This window comes from Phyllostomus discolor, chromosome 6 (genome assembly GCF_004126475.2).
Source record: "Phyllostomus discolor isolate MPI-MPIP mPhyDis1 chromosome 6, mPhyDis1.pri.v3, whole genome shotgun sequence".
Taxonomy (NCBI): Eukaryota; Metazoa; Chordata; class Mammalia; order Chiroptera; family Phyllostomidae; genus Phyllostomus; species Phyllostomus discolor.
In genome coordinates this window covers 107,235,285-107,262,986 of record NC_040908.2, presented here as the reverse complement: position 1 = coordinate 107,262,986, position 27,702 = coordinate 107,235,285, and the positions used below count along the sequence as shown (strand labels likewise).

Below are 27,702 nucleotides of genomic sequence, written 5' to 3'. Positions count from 1 at the left end.
ATTTTAAAATAATGAAAACTATAACATGAAAACTATAATACTAAATAGATCTACCTATGAAAGTCAGAAAAGCAAAGACAGAACAGTCAGGGTCAAATGCATCATCTATTCAACCTGATTATTCTCTTCCTTTTTACTTATATTCAATTCTCTTTCTCTCTTCTTTTTATTTTATTTTTTTCCCTTATAACTAACTAGTCACGATGAAGTCATTCACAAACAGTACATGTCAGGAGCATGTGTGTAGTAGGCTATATTTCATAATACTCATGAGAAGACACACACAATTTTTAAAGTAACACAGCAGACATAGCCTAGGTACAGAATAAATTAATGTATATGATACAAAAGTGAGCCAAGTACATAATCTTTCATAGAGTTCCAGTCATATAATTGTTTAAGCATTATACTCGGCACTCATTAATTTGATTCAGCTTCCATTGCAAGTAATAATTTACCAAAGCCTGTTGCTCCCATTGGCTATCCTGAGGGCAGTGGCTGACAGGTGGGTAGGCCAAAAATCTCGAGGATTTATTCTATTGGCCAGAAGTTGAACAAACACTGGCATAATGTTCTTGGCACTATTCTAGGTGGTTTTACAAAGTTCAAAAAGGAGTCAAATCTGGCTCCTAACCCTCCACAAATTTATAATCTAGTGGAAGATGTCTTGGGAGATGCTGAACATAAGTTAGACCACAGATAGTAACTGGAACAGAGTGTTTTAGTAACAGCTTATTAGTGTATGGTAGACAGTAGGCTAATACAGAGCAGTTTATGTTTCACATTTCACATTTCACATTTTCCTCACAACAACTCCATGAAGTAGGAACTATTATTCCCACCTTAAAAATTAGTATACTATTTCAATAAGTAATACCCCAGGGTCACACAGCTGATAAAGTGGCAGACCCAAGATTTGAACCCAGGTCTGACTCAAATTCTGTGTTCTTCACGTCTCATTATATAACATATTATTAGTTCATTAGACCTTAACAACATACCTATTAAAAAGGTAAAGGTGGGAAATATTAATATGTATTAAGTATGTCAGGAGTTTTTAAGAAACATCTCTTTCTCACTTAAACTTCAAAAGAAAATACTTATACAAGGTAAGTGTGTTTATTCCCATTACACAGATGAAATACCAAAGGCTTTGTTTGAGTAGGAGATTAACTAATTAGCAGTTAAAACATGGGATTCAGAAAGCTCATGTCCCTGAATCCAAAAACCTATATAATTCAAAGCAAATCCATTGGTTAAAGAAGTATTAAAAATCAAGGAAAGGGGTTCAAATGAACAAAACCCTGGAAATAAGATCTGACTCTGTGTGTGTGTTGGAAAGGGACTAATTAACACCATGCAAAGGAATGTTACTTATTCCATCTCCAAAGTCATAACAGTGGTCAGGTGAACACAACCCCATGTGCTAGCAGTCCTTAGAATGCTCAGTGTTGTCACTGTCCACTACAAATCTTCAGGCCAGCTCAGTCAAGTAAACAGTGTTGCTGTTCTTGGCATAGAAAGTGGCATATAATATTCTAGAATCCCTTTTAATTTTGAAAGACATATTATTTTAAGCTATTCTCAAAGCAAACTGCATAGACTACCTCTGTCTTAAAGCCCCAAAAAAGTGTTCTTTTCTTTGTCTGAGTTTGTCTTTATAGCCATCAAAGAAACACCTAAGGGAGAAAAGGTCTACAGAGAGACAATGACATCAAACAAAGATCTCATTCATGAAAAAAACAGCTCAAGTACGGAATCTCCAGTTATTGGGCTAAGTGAGGTGGTAAAGATACAGATGGGTTCACAAGGAGGACACTGACAAATTTTGAACTCAGTATTGAGGCAGGTACTGGGTGTGTCAAACAAGTGCTTGATGCTTCAATGCCTATTTTCATAAACTTGACAACAAATTTGTGCGGTCAAGATCAGTGCCTCCATCTTTGAATGAGTGAAAAATTTTGGAGCCCTTGCCTTTAAGAAGCTTACAACTTTTTAGACATGTTTTTCTTTATTGTTTATTCTATTACAGTGTCCCAATTTTTTCCCCTTTCCCCTTCTGCCCAGCCGACCCTTCTAGCTCACAATCTCCTCTCCACTATTGATTTTTACCACACTGCTTTCCAGCAGAACTTTCTGTGATGGTGAAAATGGTCTAAATCTGTGCTGTCCAACATGGAACCCATGAGCTACATGTGGGTATTAAGCCACTGAAATGTGGCTAGTGCAGGCAAAAAAAGAACAACAAACCTAAATGTTTCATGTTATTTCATTTTAATTAATTTAAATTGAATAGGTTTTTTCCCTTTTTTTGCTCAATCTGTCCGCCCCCTAACCTCCCCGCCGCCACCCTGCTTAAAGGAAAAAGGACTCATGCACATGGACAACAGTGTGATGATTTCAGGGAGAAGGGAGTATAAAGGGACTAAATGGTAACAGAAAAAATACAGTAAAACAAATAAATTGCATACCTACAGCTTAGCTATAATAGGTATAATCAGACATGAAAGGAACGATAACAAAAAGCAAAATGAGTAATGCTATATAGATATACAGAGACCTCTTGAGGGTAAATGAGACAATGAACTTTGATTACAACCTTGTGGAAAGGGCTCCATGGAGGAAATAATGAAGGATGCAGAGGTTCCAACGGTTAGAGAGTAGGAGACTGGCACTGAAATATGAGGGGTCAAGATGAACAAAGGCACAAGGTTTCTTTCCAAATTAGAAGAGGTAATCATGTCTTATTGATTTATATAAACCCCCTATATAAGGGAATGAGTCCACACTCACTGCCAAACCTTGCCAGCCCCCCACCCCCCCATCCCAGGAAGTTTCTTACACATAGGAAACCTTCAATGCATTTCTGGTGAACAGACTTTAAAAGCAAATGATAACTATATAACTTGTTTAAATATATCAGTATATCTAACAGTTAAAATGTAGGGAACATTCTTGTATGTATGTATTGCATCTTTCAAAATTAATTGACATATAATCTGAAAGCAAAAAGCAGGAAGAAAAAGATGTTAATGAATGGTAAACTGAGTCTTGCCAAGTAAAGGCAGCGATACAATTGGTGATAGGAAAAGGAGGCTGCCAGAGCATGTGAGAATAGCAATGCTTATTGCTAATTTTTTCTTTGGTTATAGCGTATTATGTTCCAAAGGAGAGATTTTGAAGTCTCTTTGGAATGTCTACTGTTCTAACACGAGAAATCAAAGATTTTATGGTTTATCAAAATATAAAGTTGTAGATACTATTGCTTTTGCATGCACAAGAATTTCAAGATATGTTTTCAACACTCAATAGTGTTTCAAAAAATAAGTTTTTCATTTTGCCTTAAAGAAACATTATAGTTATACTATCTTTTTTAAATGACTGGCTGTAACAAAGTCATAAAAATACAGTACATAGAATATAAAAAATACATTTTGGCAAAGGTTAAATATTATTGTATAAAATACCATCCTTGTTAAAAGAATAACAAAATCATCACTGCTTTAACGGCATATATACATTTCTCATAAATGTAGTGTCACTCATGCTACTTTCATGTTTGTGGTGATTTTAATCATTCTAGAAAGTAAAGGAAAAACTCCTTGTCCCATGAGGAACCTACTTTTTTCCTAGCATTGTATAACACACAAAAATGTTTCTACTCTTTACAGAAAAAAGATAACAACTTATTTCTCAAAGTTCTTTTTACTTTGTTTCAAGTACCAGAAAAAAAAGAGCTTAAGAATATACACTCAAATTCAATATTTCAAAACCCGATGGAATTCACTGGATTCTGTACTCCACTAGAATACACACTATTTACAATCAAAAATATGTTCTGTGCCTCTGTTATTTTTCTCATGCTTAGAACTGTGCCTATAATATGTAGAAATGGTTCAATGAATATTCATTGAATGAATTAGTGAATGACTGGAAGTGTATAGAAACTTCTTGTGGTAGTTGTTGATGAAACACATGATTGAGGAGTCCCTGGTTTTAACAAACAAAGAAGTGAGTTTGAATCATATTCTAACTTCATACAAGATGTCTAGATTTTTCAAATGGTATTTAGAAAAATAAATCATGTATGTACATTCACCATTGTAGGAAACAACATTAAATCAGTCTGCAACTTACATCATCTGTCTTCACCTTCCAATACTGCCAAATCCAATCTGAGATCTTAGCCCTAACCTTGACCCTGAGCCAATTCTAACTTAAGCAGACAAGTTTTCAAGGGAGTCAATCCTTCCTATTAGCAGCAGCTGGAAGCAGAGTGCTTCTCTAAGCTAGGGATTTAATGTGCCTCAAAAAAGCCCTAATCATCTTGGGCACCCATCAAACCAAAGTCCTTACTCTCATCCCCACTTTGTCTGCTCTAGCCGGTTCCTGCTGCAGCATTCTGTCCTGGGCTCCTGCTGTGGACACCCGAGTGTACTTGCATCCTGCAGCTTGATACGCGCATTGTGTCCAGCTCTTGCTGCGGGCACTGCCCAAGGTATGGGACTGGGCAACACAGACAGGGCCCGCAACATGGGTGTGTGGCCTGTGTGGTCTCATGACACCCTGCTCTTAGAAAGGCCCTGTGATTGGTTCAATGCTTTGTTTTCACTATCTTAAACTATTTAATAACTTTCTATCAAGGGATCCCATATTTTCATTTAGCATTGACCTCTTTAAGTTAAGCAGCCTGTTACAGACACTATGCAGCCAGCGAAACTACACCTTGGAGTATAAGAGCATAGGATCAAGACATGAGAACCTTCCCCAAATGTGTGAATTAAAATAAATCATTTTACTAAGTTTGCAGAGCTGAAAAAGAGAGTTAGTACCTGTTACCTTCTACTTTATTATTCCACAAAAATAAGGGTTTTGTTCTCTTGGAAAGAAAAAAATATATAAGCACCCAATATTTCTTAGCATTTCCTCTGCTTCCAGGCTTTAAAATGGCAGTGAGATAAAACACTAATGTACTAAAAGCATTTCTTAAAATAAATGTAGCCCCTGTTCCTTCTCCTTCCTTCACAACTTTCTCATCCTGTACTTCCAGCCAGAACCACTTGTTATTATAAATAAGGTCCCAAGAGAAAGCCTGAGGTTTAAATTATGTAAAAAAATATTTGGTCTGAGGCTATTGCTATCTAAAATGGGAATAAAGTAAACTCACAGTTCAGAAAATTAAAATTCATTCGAACATGTAGCCTACAGTATAAAAGAATTTATGTGCATGAAAATGTTCTGTACACCTCTCTCTATCTATACAGTGTCCTTAAGGGAGAAAATACCATATGAACTCAATTCCCACCCCCACCTAGCTTTCAGAATAAACTGTAAGCAAAAATAAATCATTTCTACATAAAAATAAATCCTACAAATGGGAAATTATAAGAGGGAAATACCTATGTCTTATAGGTCACAGTTTTAGAACATTATATTTATTAACATATGGGAAATATATAAATACTATTATGTGAGGGGATTTAGATTTTATATAGGAAAGATAATTCCTCAGGAATTTTATTCATTCTATATATTTAAGTGGAATATTTTAAAAACCAAAAAGTGAAGGAAAGCAAATAAAGAGAAATGATTTTTTTCCTTCTGTGCCCCAAAGAACTTTCCCCATACAAGCACACGAAAATCCCCAACAACGATGTGCCAGTCTGTCACATGGCCAAGAAGCCGAGACACTGACAGCTACCTCCTCCAGCACTGGTGTTGTCATACCAGTTTCTATAATAACTTACTACCTAGATAACATCAAGTATAAGTGACTCCCAAAGTGGGAATCCAAGTTACATTGAAACAAATATACAAATTAATTTTTATCACTCTCTGCAATAAAAATTGGAGGAAAAATGGAAGGGCGTAAAAGGACAACACATTTCCAGCTAAAAGCAAATTAATACAACTCCACTCAGTCCAGCAAATACTGAGTGCTGATTTGTGAAAGGGACTCCATTGATAAAGACAGGTGAAACATTCCTACCCTCAAAAACACTTTAGTTCATTCCACTGTATTTTCTCCCTCATGCTGGAACTCACAGACACAGAATGGAGGTGGGCAGAAGAGAACACTGGAATTTTCCACGATTCAAGTACAACTTCGGTTATAACCTGACTTTTCCCCTTTTACCTAATGTTTTATATAGTGTATTATATTCTGTACTTCTGGCAACATGGTGTGAATTTATCTTCCTCCTGGACATTTTTCAAGGAGTATATATGTAGGTTCTTTCTTTTTCTCTTTTTTCCATGCAATTCCTGTTCTTATTCCTGTTTTATGTTGGTAGCAATGGCAAGCACCCCTCAGAGGCTTGGTAACAGACTTTAAAAGGTGTGGAAATCTGTTCTCTAAATGAAGAGCTACAAAGATACAGCATGGCAATAAAGAATACTGATAAGAGTGTCTTTTCCACTGTATTTTTATTGGCTCTAGTCTAGAATCTAGCTTTTTAGTTGTTATTTCCAATTATGTGGACAAATTTTGGAAATTAAAAATGCCACATACATGTAATTTTACTATTAGATTTATTAATATTTTATAATTTATTAGATTATTATGAAGTTATTGTATTTATTATGTGCCATATGAGATTGTACATTTTAAGAAACAGTTATAAAGCAGTGTCAAAAAGACAGCATTTTCTTCTGTTTTCTTGGAGAACAAAATCTCAGAATCTATATAACTGGTAACAAAATTGAATTATTTATTCAAAACACAAGGATTCACATATACATACTCACCAACTTATATAGATAAGTTGGAATAATATCCTAGATCTTCACATGACATCAATATATTTCATTTGTAAACAAGGGTACCTTCTGAATCATGAGTGATTTAATAATTCAAGAAAATGGTAGAATTAAATGCTTAGATTTTGAGGTCAGACTGTGGGTTCAATCCCAAGCCCTATCAGGTTCTGAGTGCTCTTGGGCAGTCATATTTTTTAATTATTTTTGTCTAAAAATAATTATTTTTCTTTCACAGTTCACATTTAATACCATTCCACATCAGTTTCATATGTACCACAAAGTTTCCAGGAAACCATGCACTTCACAGTGTGGTCCCCCCACTGCCGTAGGCACCCACTTGGCTCCATACATATTTATCTTGGTATTATTGACTTATTGGTATAAGCCCTATGCTACCATCCTCATGTCTGTAGCTAACTACCAATTTGTATTGCTCAATCCCTTCACTTTTTTCACCCATCCCCAGAAACCCCCTTCCTTCTGACCGCTGTCAGTCTGTTCTCTGGGCCTAATTTAACCTCATATGCCTCATATTCTCATCTCTAAAATGAGAATAACAGTACTTACATCATAGTGCTGTATTTAATTTTTAAAAGTGCCCAGAAAGGTACCCATAACATATTAAGTATTATGTAAACTCTGGAAATTATTGTAAGTAGTATCATTATTATCCTCTAAAATGGTGGTGCAGTGTGATTTATAAGTCCACATCTGTATTTGCCCACTAAGTTCTTCTTTCAATTTCCTTCATGTGAGGATAAAATTGCCTCACTAGTTCTGATTTTTCCCACTAATCCATTGTTTTTAACTCCGTATGAAACTTCAGCAGGAGAAATATGTAAATATAATATTTTAACTGTCTAGTGAAAGATCCAGCTTTAAGAGGCTTCATTCAGTTCAATTATTTTTAATTTCTTTTTATCCATACACAGCTTTGGGAATCATTGAAATTATATATCTTGGTCACTCATGTATATATTTCAGAAATCTATGAATCCTAGAGATTATGAATCCAAATTGAGTATAGTCTATTGAAGAAGTGGGACTTTGTACTAGAAATAATGGGCATGAAATTTACAATAATTATGTCAGACCCAACAGAAATTAAGCATCTAGAAAATATTTGAAACAAATCATCTTTAAGTGTTGGAAAATATACAAAAGATTTAGCTATAGTCACAGTCATGCAAATCCTCAACCTTCTGCTCACCATGCAGAGGACACACAATTACAATCTCTAAAGTAGGACACAGTTAGCCAAATCTACTGTATTTATTATTTTCAGGTTCTGGGCTCCCATGCAGCCATGGAGAATATTTGACGTAAGGTCTTTGTGAATCTGGCTCTAGGCTTACTTAAAAGCAGTCCATCAACCTCCCTAGGACTTTCCTGTGTGCCCAGGAATAGGTAGAATAACCATGTATACAGGTTTACCCACATTCACAGCTTAATTATTAACAGTATCTGTTTTCATTTTCAGAAATGTCTGCTTTGCACAATAAATTATATAGCCACTTAAAATCAAGAGGCAAGGGAAACAAAACTGAGAAGAAAATATATGAAAATAAACTTTTCTCCCTTAGTGCTAAAACAGAATTTGCTTAACATACAACCTCTAGGCCTTCCTTTACCTGGGCTTCATTCATCAAGTTTCCATTTGACATTCTAGTAAGCAGGTGCCTCTCCCTAGCGGGAAGGTCACACATCAGTGTGGGTAAAAAGAGCCCTCAATGCAAATGGCTTCTAAAAGACAAGATACTTGGTAATCAGCAACTTCTAACACTTACTTATATTTCATAACCACCTCCATCCTCCAATAGCATCTTTCTAATTTCCTCCTCTTAGGCTCAAAGTAGAGGGAGGATAATCCAGTGTAATAAGCCTATCCTCATAAATATTGATCTAACCCTGGTTAACTCTTGAGGCCAAATTACTATGAAGCTGGCAGTGACTCTGATTCATTAATGTGGATAAAGGCTGCCCATTGTGTTTGCCTGGCTTTATTAATAAGTTTTTAGGAACATGCACATAAAAAACCATTCCTTTAAAATTCCCTAGACAAAGTGAGTAAAGTAGAATATAAATCATGCTCTAAAATAAACTCTTGCCAGCAAATAGTCCCAAATGTCAGAGAGTTCTGTTTAAAAGAATAATCCAAGCAATCATTTATAGAATAAAATATAGTCTGAGAAGTCCAGCAGACCTGGCACAAGAAATTATTTATACTATTAATTGGCTCTTCTTGTCATTCATACATTTAAGAAGGACCTTCCTTTTCTCCTTCTCAAAATTATCACATTATAATCCCTCCTTTGTGAAAATATAAAGATCAAACACAATGACCACCCACACAACACTCCAGAGCTAAAGTCAGTGGGAGTGGTGACTATGGCAAGATGGAGAGGTAAGGGAGCCAAATCTCATTACACCACATTACTGCACTGCCTCTGACAGGAGCAGGGTGGGGCTCTGGAGGCTGAGGCTCTGGGACATTCCTAATCGCTTTTCCCTCCAACACCCTTTTTATCAGTAAGTGAGAATAGTGATATAATTCCTCCTGATGAGATTTTCAAATAAAGACGAAGAAAGAAACATCCAGTTACATTCATCTCTGGAAAGAGGAAACAATGTTGGCTCCTCTCCCCAATCCAAATGTCTTATGAATTGAAATATCTTTAATACAGAAGAACACAAATAGCAACCTCCTAGAAAGATGTACTCAAAACCAGAAGAAAAAAGTCCTAGGGAGAAGGCTGCCTCGCAAGTCCCAAGGTAAACCTTTATTGTCAAAATCAATTGAATTTGAGACCTAACAATGTTATAAAAATTGTTGCTCTTTCAAATAATATTGTTTTTTTTTCTTTTTTAAATTGAATATATTAGAGCAACATTGGTAAGTAACACTATATAGATTTCAGGAGTACAATTCTATAGTATTGTATTGTGTGTTCACCACTCCAAGTCAAATCTCCTTCCATCAACAGTTATCTGCCCTATATCCTCTACTACCTCCCCCAACCCTTTCCCTCTGGAAATAACCATACAGTTGTCTTTGTCTATGAGGGGTTTTTTTAGGGGGAAGAGGGATTTCCGCTTAATCACTTCAACTTTTTCACCCAGCCTTGCAACAAGCCCCGCTCTCTGATAGCTGTCAGTCCATTCTCTGTATATATGAGTCTTTTTATATTTTGTTCATTAGATCCCACATATGAGTGAAATAGTACGATATTTGTTTTACTCTGACTGGGTTTTATTTCACTTAGCATAATACTGTCCAGGTCCATGCTTCACAAAGGTTAAGATTCCCTTCTTTTTATGGCTGAGTCGTATTCCATTGTGTAAGTGCACCACAGCTTTTTTATCCACTCATCTACTGACGGGTGCTTGGACTGCTTCCAAATGTTGGCTATTGTAAATACTGCTGCAGTGAACACAGGGGTGCTTATATTTTTTCAAATCAGTGTTTTGGTTTCTTTGCATACATTCCCAGAAGTGGAATCACTGGGTCATAAGGCAGTTACACTTTTAATTTTTTTGCAGGAATTCCATACTGCTTTCCACAACGACTATACCAATCTGCATTCTCAGCAACAGTGCATGAAGGCTCCCTTTTCTCCTTGCCATCACTTGTTTGTTGATTTACTGATAGAGCCATTCTGAGAGGTGGGAGGTGATATCTCAATGTGGTTTTAATTTGCATTTTCTAATGATTAGTGATGTTGAACATCTTTTCATATATCTATTGGGATCTGTATTCCCTCTTTAAAAAATTGTCTATTCTGGTCATTTGCTCATTTTTTAATTCTATTGTTTATTTTGTTGGTGTTGGGTCATTTAAGTTCTTTATAAATTTTGAAAATTAACTCCTTATCATACGTATCATTGGTGAATATGTTCTCCCATATAATGGCTTGTTTTTAACATTGTTGATCATTTCCTTTGTTATGCAAACATTTTTTAGTTTGATGCAGTTTCATTTATTTTTTTCTCTTGTTTTTCTTACCCAAGGCAATATATCAGAAAAAAAAATTGTTACAAGAAATGTCTGAGATTGTACTGCCTATGTTTTCTTCTAGAAGTTTTATGGTTTTGAATTTAACATTTATGTCTTTAATTTCAAAGAATATTCTATGGATCTGCTAAGCAGTTTTCATTACATATTCATCAAATACTTTGCTGACAGGAAAATTTGGACTCTTCAAAAGTGCTGTGTCTTTCTACTCTCAGCACCAAATTGGATTTACAACTAAATTATACAACAATCAACCTGAATAACCAGTTGAAGGACAGCTGACAGAAGTACTATAACCAAGGATTTATAGAAAAAGCCACATAGAGGCTGATAAGAATAGGCCAGAAACAGAGGGGGCTGGCCCTGCACCTATGTGCAGCAGCCGAGAAGCCAGAGGGATATTCAGATGCAAATATTCCCCATGAGGAGCATAGGGTCTCACCCCACACCAGGACACCCAACCCAGAGAACCAGGAATGGAAAGAAAAGCCTGAATAGCAACTGATAGTGAAAATTAGCAGGGGCTTTGTCTACCTGGAAAAGGAGGGAGTCTACTAGAATCCCAGGTACTCTCTTAAAGGGCCAATGCACAGGATCTTTCTCTCGGACAGTCACCTGTGGCTCAGGTAGATGGAAGGAGACTCAGAGCATACAAAATCATAAAGAAAAGATCTGGGTGCATCACCCCAAGGAAAGATCTGGAGGGTCATTCACTGAGGTCCCTGTCCTCAGTTCTTATCCCACACTATCCTCAGGTGCCATTCTCCCAAGGTCAAACAATTCTATTCTTTCAGCAACAGCCTTGGGAGTGCACTAACCTGAACCTCCAACTACTGGTGACACAACCCTGCCAAGGTCAAGCCCTGTAGAAAGGTCTATTGGCTACACTGAACAGGGACCTTTGGTGGGCTCTTTTTCTGGAGAAGCTCTAGGCAGACACTCAGACAGTCTTTGAGCTGTGTGGCTTTGGAACAAAGGCCAGTCTTGCCCTCCTCCTATAGGCTTGGCCAGCACAACCCTCATGGGAGACTGTTTTTGTCTGTCCTCTCAAGTCCCTGTCACCCCACCCTGCTGAGCTCAGCCCTGCAAAGGGATCAAAGTGCTGTACAAAGCTGGAACCTTTGGAGCTTTTCTCCCTGGGAGCCTCTTGCTGGGGACTCAGACAGGTACTGGGTTGTGGAGTGCTGGTATGGGGGGACCATTCTTCTCCACCCTATGAGTACAGGCAGCACCACTCACCCCAACAGGAGACTCACTTGACTTATCCTTCCAACTTGCAGTGTCTCCAAACTGATGAGCTCATTCCTGCAGAGGGTCTAGATGGCTGCACTCAAACTGAACCTGCAGTGAGATTCTTCTAGAGGAGTTAAGGCCAGAGACTCAGAGAAAGGCTGAGTAGTATGGCTGTGGAGTAGAAGCCACTCATTCCCCATTGAGTACCTGACCACACTGCCCTCAAGAAAGAGACCCACTAGCTCCAATATTCCAACCTCGATCACCCCACCCTATTGAGCTTGTGCCTTATGGAAGATTCTGTGGGTAGTGTCCAGTGTGGGCCCACTCTACTGTCTCTCTTTGGAAGGCTCTGGAGCAAGACCAGGAGACCTCAGAGGTGGCAAAGTAGCTGACATGTGGAGGTGGACCTCTGGGAGCCTTGGACCTTTTATTGATCTGCCTCCAGCTCAGAGTGGCAGGAAGCCAACCCTTGTGAGGCTTGGCCCTCTTACACACACCCAGGTCCAGCAGACACAGCCACAAAGAGTGAACAGCAAGGTAGGTCCAGACAGGTAGCCCAAAACTGGTTACACAAAATATCTGATTTTGATCTGCTCGAAAACTCCGCCCAAGTGCACCCAGAACCAACACAACCAGTGGTGGGCTTCAGACCACACCAGAGCTCAACCCAACTAGCAACACAAATGGCACAACTAAAGGGGGACTCTGACAGGCACTAGACACTGCCAGGAACAAAGCCGCTGTGGGGGGCAGCCTGTGAACAGTGGCTCATATATGGTGATCAAGGTTTGTCCTTATAGTTAGTGCCAAGCTGAGAATTAACTCCACCCATGAATGGGCCAATAGCATTCTATGTCTATGAGGGTTTTTTAAGGGGAAAGGGGGTTTCCACTTAATCACTTCAACTTTTTTACCCAGTCTTGCAACAAGCCCCCCTCTCTGATAGCTGTCAGTCCACTCCACTCCAATAGGAGGGTATACATAACACACAAGAAACATACCTGGGACACTAAGCTCATGTGATCTGGAAGATTGCTTCACTGAGCCCCACAAGACACTTACACCATAAATCCATCATAATACTTTGGGAGTCATAGCAGTACTATCTAATACATAGAGACAAAAACAAAAGGCAGACAAAACGAGGAGACAAAGAAATATGCTCCAGATGAAAGATCAAGAGAAATCCCAAGATAAAGAATTAAGTGAAATGGAAACAACCAAGATGCCAGATGCAGAGTTTAAAACAATGGAGATAAAGATGCTCCAGGACCTTAGGGATAGAATGGATAATCTCAGTGAAAACATAAAGAGATAGCAAGCATTAAAAAGGACATAGAAACCATAAAAAAGTCAGAAATGAAGAATATAATATTTAAAATGAAGAATATACTAGAAGGAATCAACAGTAGGTTAGATGAAACAGAGGACTAAATCAGCAGTTTAGAAGACCAGATAACAGAAAACACCCAAGCAGAGCAACAAAAAAAGACAAATTTCAAAAAATGTGTAAAGTCTAAGGAACTTCTGGGACAACATCTGCATCACAGGGGAGCCAGAAGGAGAAGAGAGTAAGCAAGGAATCAAAAACCTGTCTGAAGAAATAATGGCTGAAAACTTCCCTAACCTGGTAAAGGAAAAAGACACCAAGTCCAGAAAACACAGAAGTCCCAAACAAGATGGACCCAAAGAAGTACACACCAAGAAACATCTTAATTAAAATGACAAAGATTAAAGATAAAGAGAGGGTCTTTAGAGCAGCAAGAAAAAGACAGTTAGTTACCATCAACAGAACTCCAATAAGGTTGTCAGCTGATTTCTCAACAGATATACTGCAGGCTATAAGGTAATGGCATGAAGTATTCAAAGTGATGAAAAGCAAGGACCTACAACCACAACTAATTTACCCAGAAAGGCTATCATTTAAAATTGAAGGAGAAATAAAAAGCTTCCAGACCAAAACAAACAAACAAACAAAAGCTAAAGGGGTTCCTTAACAACAAATCAGTATTGTAAGAAATATTAAAGGGCCTTCTTTAAGAAACAAGTAGAAAGAGAAAAATAGGTATAAAAATAAAACAGCAATAAAAAAAAGTACCTATCAATAATAACTTTAAATGTAAATTGATTAAATGCTTTAATCAAAAGATGCAGGGTAGCTGAATGGATAAGAAAACATGCCCACATACATTCTGTCTAAAAGAGACCCACCTTGGAATAAAAGATACTTACAGAGTAAAAGTTAAGAGGTAGAAAATATATTCCATGCAAATACAAACAAAGAAAAATCTCAGTAGCAATGCTTATATCTGAAAACACAGAGTTCAAAACAAAGTCCATAAGAAAAGCCAAAGAAGGACATTACATAATACTAAAGGGATAGATCCAACAAGAGGATATAACTCTTGTAAACATATATGAAGCAAACAGAGGAGCACCTAAATAATACAATATATACAGAAAATCTTGATGAACATTAAGGGAGAGGCCAGCAGTAACACAGTCATAATAGGGGATTTTAACACTCCATCGACATCAAAGGATACATCTTCCAGACTGAGAAAAAAAATCAACAAGGAAAAAAAATCAAAAACCAACTTTAAATGACACTCTGGACCAGATAAATGTAATTGATGTTTACAGAACATTTCATCCCATGGCAGCAGAATACACATTCTTTTCAACTGCACACAGATCTTCCTATAGGATAGACCACATGTTAGGAAACAAAACAAGTCTTGATAAATTCAAGGAGACTAAAATCATATTGAGCCTCTTTTCTGATCATGATGATATAAAACTAGAAACCAATTACTTAAAAAAAACTGAAAACATTCAAACATATAGAGGCTAAATAATGTTATTAAACAATGAATAGACTGATAACAATGGATGAAATTAAAGATGGAATCAAATAACTCCCAGCAAACAAAAGTTCTGGACCAGATGGCTTCACAGGTGAATTTCACCAGTAATTCAAAGAAGAACTAACACCTATCTTTTTCAAAGTATTTTAAAACATTCAAGAGGAGGAAGACTTGTAAGCTCTTTTTATGAGGCCAGTTATTATCTTAATTCTAAAATAAGATAGAGACACTAGAAAGAAATACAATTTTATTGTCCAATATCCCTGATAAACATAGATGCTAAAATCCTCAAAAAAATCAGTAACTGGATCCAGCAATACTTTAAAAAGATCATATACTATGATCAAGTGGGATTTATTCTGAGGATGCATAACTGGTACATTATCTGCAAATCAATAAACATGATACACCACATACAGATAATGAATGAAAAACCATAAGATCATACCAATAAATGCAAAGACGTATTTCATAAAATCCAGTATCCATTTATGACAAAAACACTAAGCAAAGTGGGAATAGAGGAAATATATCTTAATCTAATAAAGGTAATATATGACAAACCCATAGCTAATAGCATATCCAATGAGAAAAATCTAAAAGCACTTCCCTTAAGATCATACACAAGACAGGGCTGTCCTCTTTCATCACTTTTATTCAACTTAGTACTGGAAGTCCTAGCCATATCAATCAGACAAGAGGAAATAAAAGGCATCCAAATTGGAATGAAAAGAGTAAAACTGTCATTTTTTGCAGATGACATGATATTGTACATAGAAAACACTAAAGACTTCATCAAAAAAACTACTAGAACTCATAATTGAATTCAGCAACATAGCAGGATATACAACTAATATTCAGAGATCAGTGGCAATTTTTATACCATAATGAACTATCAGAAAGAGAAACTAAGAAAATTCCATTTACAATTACAACAACAACAAAAAATAAGATACCTAGGAATAAATTTAACCAACGAACTAAAATACCAGTACCCAGGACATTATAGAATACGAAAGAAAAATCTTGAGGAAGACATAAATAAATGGAAGCATATACTATGTTCATGGATAGGAAGAATTAACATCTTTAAAATGTACATACTACCTAAAGCAATCTATAGATTCAATACAATCCCTGTTAAAATACCAAAGGCATATCTTATAGGACTAGAAAAAATATTCCAAAATTTTGTATGGAAACACCAAAGACCTTAAATAGCCTCGGAAATTTTGAGACAGAACAAGGAACTTAGAGGTATCATGCTACCTGATGACAAACTATACAACAAGGCCATAGTATCAAAACAGCATGGTGCTGGCATAAAAACAACCATATAGATCAGTAGGACAGAATAAAGAGTCCAGAAATAAATCCACACCTTTATGGTCAGTTAACACTTGACAAAGGAAGCAAGAACATATAATGGAGTAAAGACAGTGTATTCAATAAATAGTGTTGGGTAAATTGGACAGATATATGCAACAAATGAAACTGGACTAACTTCTTACACCATACACAAGAATAAATTCAAAATGGATTAAAGACTTAAATGTAAGTCATGAAACCATAAAAATTCTAGAACAAAACATAGGCAGTAAAAGACATTTCTTATAGCAATATTTTTGCCAATATATCTCCTCAGACAAGAGTAACAAAGGAAAAAAATAAACAAATGGGACTATATTAAATTAAAAACCTTTTGCAAATCAAAGGAAACCATCAATAAAATGAAAAGACAACCCACTGAATGAGAGAACATACCTGCCAATAATACATCTGATGAGAAGTTAATTTCCAAAATGTATAAAGAACTTATACAACTCAACATTAAAGAAACAAACGATACAATTAAAAAATGGGTAAATGACCTGAATAGACACTTCTTTAAAGAGGACAGATGACCAATAGACACAAGAAAAGATGCTCAACATCACTAATTATCAGAGAAATGCGTATTAAAACAACAATGAGATATCACCTTACACCTGTCAGAATGGCGAATAAATCAAGAAACAAGTGCTGGTGAGGATGTGGAGAAAAGGGAATCCTTTTGTACTGTTGGTGGGAATGTAGATTGGTACAGCCATTGTGGAAAGCAGTATGGAATTTCCACAAAAATTTAAAAGTGTAACTGCATTATGACCCAGTGATTCCACTTCTGGGAATTTATCTAAGAAACCCAAAACACTAATTTGAAAGAATAAATACACCCCTATGCTCAGTGCAGCATTGTTTACAATAAATGAGATTTGGAAGCAGCCCAAGTGCCCATCACCAGATGGGTACATAAAAAAGCTGTAGTCCGTTTACACAGTGGAATATGACTTAGCCATAAAAGAGAAGGAAATCTTAACCTTTGTGAAGCATGAATGGACCTGGAGAGTATTACTCTGCATGAAACAAGCCAGTCAGAGAAAGACAAATACCATATGATTTCACTTATGTGTGGAATCTAATGAACAAAATAAACTAACAAGAGAAATTGAAAAAGACTCATAGACACAGAGAACAGGCTGATAGCTGTCAAAGGGGTGAGGGTTGCGGGGGGCTGGGTGAAAAAAATGAAGGATTAAGAGAAAAAACATACACAGGCAGCAGTACAGTGATAGCCAGAGGGAAGGGAGGTGGTAGGATATAGAAGAGGGAAAATTGGGGATAAATGGTCAGGAGACTTGACTTTTAGTAGCAAGGGCACGATGCACTATGCAGATGATGTGTTATAGAGTTGTATGCTTTTTTTTGCAAATGTACAGCACTGAGTTTTGTGTTTTCCTCTCTCACACATATTTCTGCAGATGGTGGAGCTTATTCAGCATTGGGAAGGAGGTACCACAGCCTGTGTTGGGGTGTTCTGAATTCAGATATCAGGGAAAGTGGCAAGTTGGAGTGATGACAATTTTCATTTGATGGCCTGTCCTCGTTTATGAAATGCACTGACATAAAATGCATAGCTCTTGATGTAGTGTCCAGGTTACTGAAGTTTCCAGAGGCCAAAGGGATGCTTGGCATCTTCCAATGTCCTGGTGGATGTGATAATGTTATTAAACAATGTCACCCCAATTAATTTAATTTAAAAAAGTTATAAAAAGTGCTGTCTCATTTACAAGAACTGAAAAAAACTGATTTTCCAGTTAACTGTGGAATTTCTTCCTTATATAGCTATTAGCATTGGTACATGAATAATTTTTGTCTACTGATATTTATTGAGTTTGTGTATATTCTGCCTACAATAGTACTGAATGCATTTATTATATAAATGTGAGATAACCCTATGATGATTTTATTAATTCCATCTAGTAGATAAGAAAAAAAAGAACAGATTATTTGTTAAGGTCCTACAGCTTTTAAGAACTATAGTTATTTAATGGCCATGCTATAATGATCTCTTGGAAAGGAAAATTAAATTTTAAGGATCCATTTGAACCCTGAAAAGAAACATCTGAGTTTATTGTAAATGCAATGTGTTTTTTTAGGGTGTCATGCAATAAGTTTGCTTATAAATAATGAAAAAAATCTAAAACATTGGTAACAGGAATGCAGACCAGGTGAACCTAAGGGCACTAATAATCATGGAACAAGGTACAATAACTACATCTTAAATATATTGAGTGCAATGTTTGAAGTGACGAAGGTAAGACTTTTACTTTGCCAGCATCAGATCATATACCCCAGAAGCCTGCATTTTGTTTAGTTTCCAGTTTTAAAAGCAATAGAGGGAAGCCATGCCAAACTGCAGCCAGCATAATGTAGTGGTTAGAAATGTGGGCTCAGGAATCTGATACCTAAATTCAAACCCGAGTTCCTCTTAATCACCATGACTTTCAGCAAGTTACTTCACCTCTCACTGCCCCTGTTCTCTCACAGGAATAACAGCAGCAGCAGCAGCAGCAGATTTTACCAGCATTGTTGGCAGGATTCAATGATATCAAACATCAGTAGGATACATGGTAAGTACCAAATGAATTTCAACTATTGGAAGGAGTTTATAATAATGATGAGATTTGAAATATCACTGAAGAAACAAATGAACAGAATTTAGAGGAGAGTGACTCAGTTTCTATGGCTTCTACAGCCATTGATTTTCTCATGGGAAATATAGAGCTTATCCTTATTTATTATTTATCACTATATTATTTTCTTTTTAAGTATATTTTATTGATTATGCTGTTACAGTTGTCCCATTTTTCTCCCCTTTACTCCCCTCCCCTTTTTCCTTCCTGCACCACCTACCCTCCAGTATTCCCCCCCTCTTAGTTCATGTCCATTGGTTGTACATATAAGTTCTTTGGCTTCTCCATTTCCTATATTATTCTTAACCTACCCCTGACTATTTTGTGTCTACCTATTATGGTCATAGATTTTTCAATCTACTCAGAAATTAATGTAAAATAAATTCTGATTCTGAAGATAAAGAACTTTATGGAAATTACAGTTTAGCAAAGACAGAATGGGCGCTTCAGATTTAAATATTTACTTAGGCATATTATAGGGGACATTTAGAGAGTCTTGGTGAAGACAATCTTTAAGCTTCTGTCACAATTTGAGATTGTATGAAAATAAAAGCAACCTTAGAAAAATCATATGAAGCAATTGCTCTTCTTACTGCAAATGTCTGCTTATGTAGAGAAATCAGCAATTTCTAATCATTTCAGCCTGGAAGCCTAAAATTTCTCATGCACATTGATCCTTCGGTTCCCTAAATTACTAGAATTATTGACAAAAAGAACTTAAAGCACACTGTTTAACAGGAATCTCAGTATAAATCCACAAAACCTGTTTTGAATAACTATACTCATGTAAAGAAAACCTCGAGAATGAAATGATCAAGGCGTTTCATAGGAAGATATGTCTAAGTCCCCAACGCTGACACAAAAGATAATAACTTCAACAGATTTACTTACAGAAAGATCCTTTGGCAACTAAAATAAAAACATTTTGAGAAATGTTCTATTTTGAGAAAGCTGCAAGATTTATCAGTAGTAATTCTTCCCACATCAGAAGCATAATTGATGTAGCTTTATTCAAAATTAAGCTTTATAGTGCTGTAAACTTTAAGTTGTGAGATGAATAAGTTCTGAGGATCTAATGCACAGCATGGTGACCACAGTTAATAAATAATTCTGTGTTGTATATTTGAAATTTGCTATTAGAGTAAATATTAAGTGTTCTCACCAGAAAAAAAAGGTAAAAAAAAAAAAAAACCCTATATAATGTGACATATATATCAATTTGTTTTCTTGTGAAATTTCACAACATATATGTGTATCACTAAATTGTATACTTTAAGTAAAACAATTTTATTAGCCAATTATATAAAAGTTAAACTTCATTTAAAAATGTGCACTTTAGAATGCCTATAGTATTGTGTTTTTGTTGCGTAACACTTATTTTAGTATTAGGATAATTTTTTTCATTTCTACTGAGAATATGTAAAGGACTATTACTTCAGTTGGAATAACAGATTGATCATATATAATGCAGCTTGTAGATTCCTTTTGTTATTTCTTTGTATAAAGCCACTACCTATTTATGACTGTTGTACAAAAAATAAAATCAAAAATTAACTGTGCCTTTTTTTACTTCCAAAAAACAGGGAAAGAACGTTCTATATAATCCTTTTAAACATAAATATATATGAACTTCTGAATCTTAAAAAAAATGACTCCATTTTGAATTGCAAAGAAACAGATATTTTTAGAGTTTTAACTTAGTATAACATAAAGGCCAAAGAATGCATAATTAATTATATAAACAAATAATTACATTTTTCTCTCATTTGTTATAGATGAGAAATCATTATCTCAGATAAAGCAAGATATTAACCCTTTTAAAGAAATCTCAAGACCAAATTCTCAGAAGTACAGTGCTCTCCTAGTAGTAAAAATCATGAGTTTTTAAGTCAGAATGTCTGCATTTAAATCCAGAATCTATCATTAAGTAAACTTTACCAAGTTACTTACTCTCTTTAAACCTCAGTTTTCCACTTGTAAAGAGGGTTTCACATTATCCTCTAATGTAAGGATATATTATGTATCCTTATAAAATTATGATCCTTTAATGAAATAAAACATCTAAATAATTTTGAATTTTCTACTTGGCATAGAGTATTATGTAGTTGTTTTAAATTACTGTTATCATTAGTAGCATCTGCTTACTCATAGTCCATTTTATGATAATAGCTCTGGGAAGGCAAACAAACATTTAAAGAACAGAAGGTAAAGCAGATTTTCTCTATCACAGGCTTTCTTAGTGCCCTAATTCTCCACAGAATGTGGTATCCTTGTAGAGGGAAAAGAAGGAACCTGGAGTCTTCATCAACCATGGCTTTTCCTAGGTGGCAGGCATGGCTAGCTGGGAGTTGAGATTATGATGTGTGGCCATGTTTCTGATGTTCTACATACAGGGGTAACCAACCTTTCTGTGTCTCTGGGCTACACTAGAAAAAGAAGAGTTGTCCTGGGCCACACATTAAATACATTGCAACATGTAATGACAAAAAGATCTCATAATGTTTTAAGTAAATTTACAATTTTGTGTTGGGCTGCATTCATAGCCATACTGGGACACACGTTGCCTGCAGGCTGTGGGTGGGACACCCCTGCTAGAACTTGGTACAGAACAAATCAAATCAGGACCTATGAGATAGAGATCAATATACTACTGACTGCTTTTTAAGCTAGTGGTCTCCAAAGTCACGGGGAAAATAATTCAAGCATGCATCCTGATAATAATGTATAATTATGTATATGACCTAATATACTGACAAAGTACATTACAAAACATTCTGAAGGAAGGACTAACAGAAGGCCCGAACCATTCTCCACTTTCCCTGGGAACATTTGGGGTTAAGATAAATGGGGAATGACAGCTGTGTAACCAGTCAACATTATTTATTATTGGTATTTATTATTGGTGAAATGCATTGGGTCCAGAAGTGTCTGTGAGTGCACTATAAAATTATGTTAGGACTCACAGACCTTTCTTCCTATGTGCAGTGCGTTCTTACAACTGAGGTCATCCCTTGAGGAGACCTGGGCTGTAACCAAGATACTGGTTCCTGTGGGGTACGAGCCTTACCCATGGCAAATAGTCCATGCCTAGACATGTGGTCTGGTCATCTTAAAACCGAGTTACTACTTTGGGGATAAAGGAGAGGAAAAGGAAAGTGGAGCCTGAATAATGGAGGCTCCCATTGACATTATCCTGTTGACCTTCCATGTTTCCTTTACTCTATCCTTCTGCTAAATGAAGCGAACCTGCAAATATGATACCTATTGTGTCATAGCAGTGTGAGTGTCAAGACGAAACCACAAGTCCACTCTAGTGATCGTGCAGACATATGCTTATGCAAAAATATATAAGTTTCTTCCTCTGACCTAATGGACTACTTCAAACACCATGCTTTTGAGAACACTGCTTGGATTCACGTACTTTTCAGAATATTGGGTTATATTCTTTGTAACAAGCTTAGAATACATTATTTCCTTGTGATTCTCAGTGTTTTTGGCAACTTTGTCTTTGGTCATTGTAAATCTTTGGCTTTCTCTACAACTATTATTGCCTCTAAGCCTGTCTAAACTAAAACCTAGTAGTACCATCATTACAAATCCTGTAGTAGAGAGTCATAAGGAATTCCTGAAAATAGAAATACTACAATATCTTCTAGAAATTATTCACTTCTTTCTTTCTCAAAGAAGTTATCAGGATATAGCTATAGGGAGCTTGAAAAATTATAACATTGTGGGAGAAGTAACTCCTTCAATTTTAATATACTTTTATACTAGTTCCATTAAACATGCTATGCTAAAAATAAAATTATTTCTTCCATTCTTGACACTACTCTCAATTCCAACTAACCAAATAATTTTACCACTCTATATGAAAATTCCTGCAGGTGTATCTTTCATTACCCCATTTTTAAGTGCACATTTTTTAAAATTTATTTTTATAACTTACCCTGAAACATGCAACATCAGCAGCATGTAGAAGACAAAGAAGAGATTATGAGTGTACCAGAAGATGTCATACTGAGAAACTCTGGAAAAACAAATAATTTAGTTTCAATGTCACTTTACATTCCATTTCACTAAAAAGATTGTGCATTTCAAACACGTCACAATTGAAGAGAGTTCAATTATGGGTTCATTTGAGATCTATGTGTTATACCAAAGTATTTACATACCATGCAGAGAGAACTGACAAAAATTATAAATATCTCTATCATTTTGAAGGCTTTTTTTCTATTTGAAATAAAGACACGTGGAAAGAATTGAAATAAGTTGTTTAAAGTTATTGTGATGTAGGGCTAAGAAGCAGTTATAGTCTGCTTATGTGTATTTTTGCTACTTTTTTATCAATAGCCTCAATTTTTAAATGATTTTTAAAACAACTGAGGTTCCTATTCCAATAAATATTTTGAGAGTAGTTTAAAGAAAACTCAAATCGAGAGAAATTAAAGAAATACTCATTAAAGTTTTATATTCACTTCCTGGACAGTGTATAGCTTAAAAACATCTCTTTGTAGCTACTGTCCTATAGAACAATGAGACTGAAAATGCAGGAGTATGATAAACACAATCTATAGAATGTTTGACAGAAGTAAAAAACATAACAGTTATTTTGTATGTCCGCGTAGGTGTTAATATATTAGAATCTTGGAAGTGGAGGGCAGGTATTTTTTTAAAGCTTCTCAAAAATACAGATACAATCCCTAGATACTTTCAGAACCCCTGATGTAAGCAATGACCAATTGATTCACATTTACTTCATTCAGTTTTTGCTATCATGAATGAAATCATTAACATCCTTGTAACATATGCCTTTTTGCACAATCTCTTTTTTAGTCTAAATTCCTACAAGTTGAGTTGCTAGATCGCAGGGAGCACATTTTCAATGCTTTTGATACTCACTGCTCATTGCTCTTTGAAAACAGGTTTATCAACTACAAATCCAACTTTAGAATAGGAGTGCCTTTTTCCCCAAACCCAGACTCCACTGTGTAACTTTTTATTATTTTGGATAAGTGAAATTGGGTATTATTTCATTTGTGTGTTACACACTTTTAATTCTTCTATTATGTAACTGTTCTAATTCCTATAGGGAATTTTCTTTAATTGTTGTGAGTGAACTATTCAAATTAAGAATGTACAAGTTCCACATAATTATAATAAAAACTTGTCAAATAACACAATCACTTTGTTAAATTCAAGGAAGAAAACAAACAAAATAACCTATCTTGGATTTTGATTGGAATTGTAACAAACATAAAATAATTGAGGAAGAACTTCCTCTTTTCATTATACAGTCTTTATTCAAATCTCTACTCATTTCTCTCTCAGTGAAGTATTGTTTTGCTATATAGTTTTCGCTTAGTTCTTTATAAGTTTATTTGTAGATATTCTATGTTTTTGTTGCAATGATGAATGGAATCTTTATTCAATTTTCAATCTGATAATAGCTATTATATAAAAACAGCAATTTGTAATAGTTGTTTTGAACTCATTTACTTATTTCAACTATTTTATTTGATATTAACAGTATTTTTTCCACAGTTCTCTTGGATTTTCTGGCTAGACAATTATACCTACCTTTCTGGAAGTAATGACAGCTTGTTCCTGGGTTCTTTTTAATAATTCTAAATGTTTAATTTCTTATTGTATGTAAATAATGACATGCTTTAATGGAATTGAACTATCACTTTGGCTTTATCATGATTTTCTTAGGAATGTATCTCATAATTCACTGGTAAGTATGATCTCAGTTTTGGTTTTTATATTTTTAATTCATAAAGGAAATTGATTTTTAGTTAACTGATTATTTTATCTATTCAGGATTAAAGTTCAGATTTAACAACTGTCATTTCAAATTCTACTGAGATGAGGAAATATATTAGTATTATTGTCATTTGTTAGTAGAATATATTACTTCATTTAATAACTGACACATATTGAACCATTGGTGAATTATTAGACAACATTCAATATCAGAAATCAAATACTGAAGTCATAATTATTCACCTGTTTTCTCTAGTGTTTTATTTCCTTAAAGTAAAGAGAAAATAGAAGAAAATTATATTCATGATCCATTTAAGTATTTCATGACTCTCACAGTGAAGGTTGGAGAAAAGTAGTTAGTTTTATAATCTCTTTTAAACAAATGAAAAAACTAACAAGATACAGTTACTAAATTATTTATGTAATGGCTCAGTTGAGAAGAAAAGCTGACTTTATATCCCATTTTATAATACTATCACTCAATTAAGGATTTTTTTTTCTAAATACAGAGCATTTATAAATCTTCAATCTTATAAATAAATGTCAGATATCCTAATTTTTCTTCAAGAACTCCTAAAATTTGAAAAGTAAGCTTTTTTTATGAATTATTGACCTAATTAAAATAAAAGTTCCCCCTCACAATTGTCACCCTGATGCACTAATGTTGGAGATTTGCCTTTCTGTAGGTGATTTTTAATTCTTACGAAAAGTTACAAAAATCAGCTCACCATCTGACCCAGCTGTTCTCCATCTAGGTATTTTTCCATAGGATGTAATTGAAAAAGTATGCAAAGACATATGGACAGAGTGTTTGTTTCACAAGTGAAATACTGAAAAAAAAAAATGGAATCACCTAAAACTTCCAATAGGAGACTGGGAGGGTAATGTACAAGGTAATATGTTGTGTCATCAGGAAAGTAAAACCTGTTCAAAACAAGATCTAAGTAAATAGCTGATTTAAGATAGTATATATAATATGGTCCAATTTTGGTAAAATACATATATATGAAGAGACAAATCAGGAATGTGAAAGGAAGAGAAAGAGTGACTTTGGTAGAGGTAAGACATGGGGAATGAGCAAGCAAAACCAAGAAGAATGAAATGTATAAACATAACACCAGGAAGTTTATAGCATTAGTATCTGAGTGGAGCGTTTACTTGAGAGATTTCTGTGGTTTCTGTTTGTGTGCATAGAGGTTCAGAAGTGCAAGGATAGACTCCTTTGAGCATGATGTAGAGCAAATAGTTTCAAAGTATGTGTTTGTGTGTGTGTTTCCATTACATTTCACAGCTCAACAAATAGAATGACTATTTTTGAAGACTATATAGTTTCTTCTTTTTGCTTTCTTAACCAAGAAGTTTGACCAGTAACATAAAATACTGTAAAATACTGTGAAAAACAGCTGTATCCAGAAAGAACATGTGACTGTTCACAGAAATGTGGATCTGCAACTGCTCAAAATCTCTTAACTAGAAGAATAATGTGAATGCTGGTATTTTTATTATGTTAGCAGATGTCAACTAACCATGTTTCCAAAGCTTTGTTTAGAATACATTAAAGTCCAGCAAACCCGTATCAGGAAATGAGTTATAAAATAATTTTAAGTGATATGTTCCTGTGCATACAAATTGAATTCAATCCCAGGCCTCACATTGATACACTATCCTCCAGAAGAATGTTCCTGAAGAACTCAAATTTCCATAGTTTAAAAAAAGTCTCCATACACAGTTGCTTACCAACCTAGAATATTTAAGTAAAACAAAGATTTATTTTTCAGAAACAGGAAATGATATATACAGAAATGTCTGTACTTCACTCTTAGTTGCACAGAATTGTGTATTCATCAGAACACTGGCTTGGCTAAGCATTCTGTTCAATCAAGTGGGTTTCTACACATGAAAATGAAGGTAATCTGAAGAAAATCTAAACAATCTGACCAGTAGATACTGAAATTATGACTGACACTTACCGCATTGCATACGTGGAAGCTGTGACCATCAGGAAGAGCACCAGTACCATACAAACTCCTGTCAGGCCTGGAACTATAAAAATGTACATGAGTACATTTTAACTTAAGTCATACTGAGAAAAAGTACAAAAATCATTGCCTTAAAATCCAAAGTATTATGTTGCTCTGTGGGAAGCCCACTTCAAATCATATATCTCCTGTATGTTGTCCCTCAAAAAAGTTTTTTTTAAACTTAGTACAATTTTAACATATTTAAGTCAAAGCAGTCTTTTCTAACAATAACAGAAGAGTTTCCTTTTATACTTGTAAATATTCCACTCAGAATGGTGAATATGTACATATTTCTATAGGTACATATTATACCAAATGTCAATAATTAATACATGGCACAGGTTTGACGATTAACACATATGGGCTTGGTTTTCCACACCATGGTACTAAACTCCCTTGCTCTCCTCCCCTCTCTTATATAACTAGTAGCTCTTTCAGTTTTAATTTCAAATAATTTTTAATGGGCTAAATTATCTAGAATAACGTCTAAAAAATAAAAAAAAACTTAAAGCTTCCTGAAAACCATAACTCCAACTGTAGAACAAAAAATATTTAACTTCAAGAAAAAAATTAGTGCTGATGTTTTCAGAACACTTGCAGTAGTATGGAAAACATGTTGAAATCAGTCCTTCTGATATGACATAACATTTATTTTTTAAAAACTAAAATGTGCAAATATGTTAGTTTTTAAAACTAATATTGATGTGACTGATTGCTAAAAATCTGGTGTTAGCTTGTACAGCATGTCAAAATGAGTAGCTCATATGCCATATCAAAAAGAGCTAAAATCAAAATAGTCTCATTTCTTATTATCTTTTTACTACCAAATAAAATATCTTGTGTATAAGTTACTTTTATTATTCTTAAAATCACAAGCAACAGTAACTCCCAAATGTACTAGCCGAGAGATTCCATCTTAAATTCTCTTGGAAAACCTAATGAAACAATTCTGTCTCCAAAGTAGAGGTATCACCCCGCTTCTCTTCTTGCCAAGGAACCAGCTGTGAAACAGAAGAGCCATCATGGACTGT

General features: G+C 35.1%; 1 protein-coding gene across 4 annotated transcripts in view; it reads right to left on the bottom strand.

Moving 5' to 3' along the window:
• The window catches only part of NOX4 (NADPH oxidase 4), a 177,260-nt gene that overhangs the window by 93,326 nt on the left and 56,232 nt on the right, over positions 1-27,702 (bottom strand). For all 4 annotated transcript variants that reach the window (XM_036028698.1, XM_028517487.2, XM_036028701.1 and 1 more), the window contains 2 exons: positions 26,621-26,693; positions 22,834-22,914 (listed from right to left, as the gene is read on the bottom strand). In XM_036028698.1, the coding sequence (XP_035884591.1) occupies positions 22,834-22,914; positions 26,621-26,693 (154 nt within the window). The remainder of the gene's footprint in view (positions 1-22,833; positions 22,915-26,620; positions 26,694-27,702) is intronic.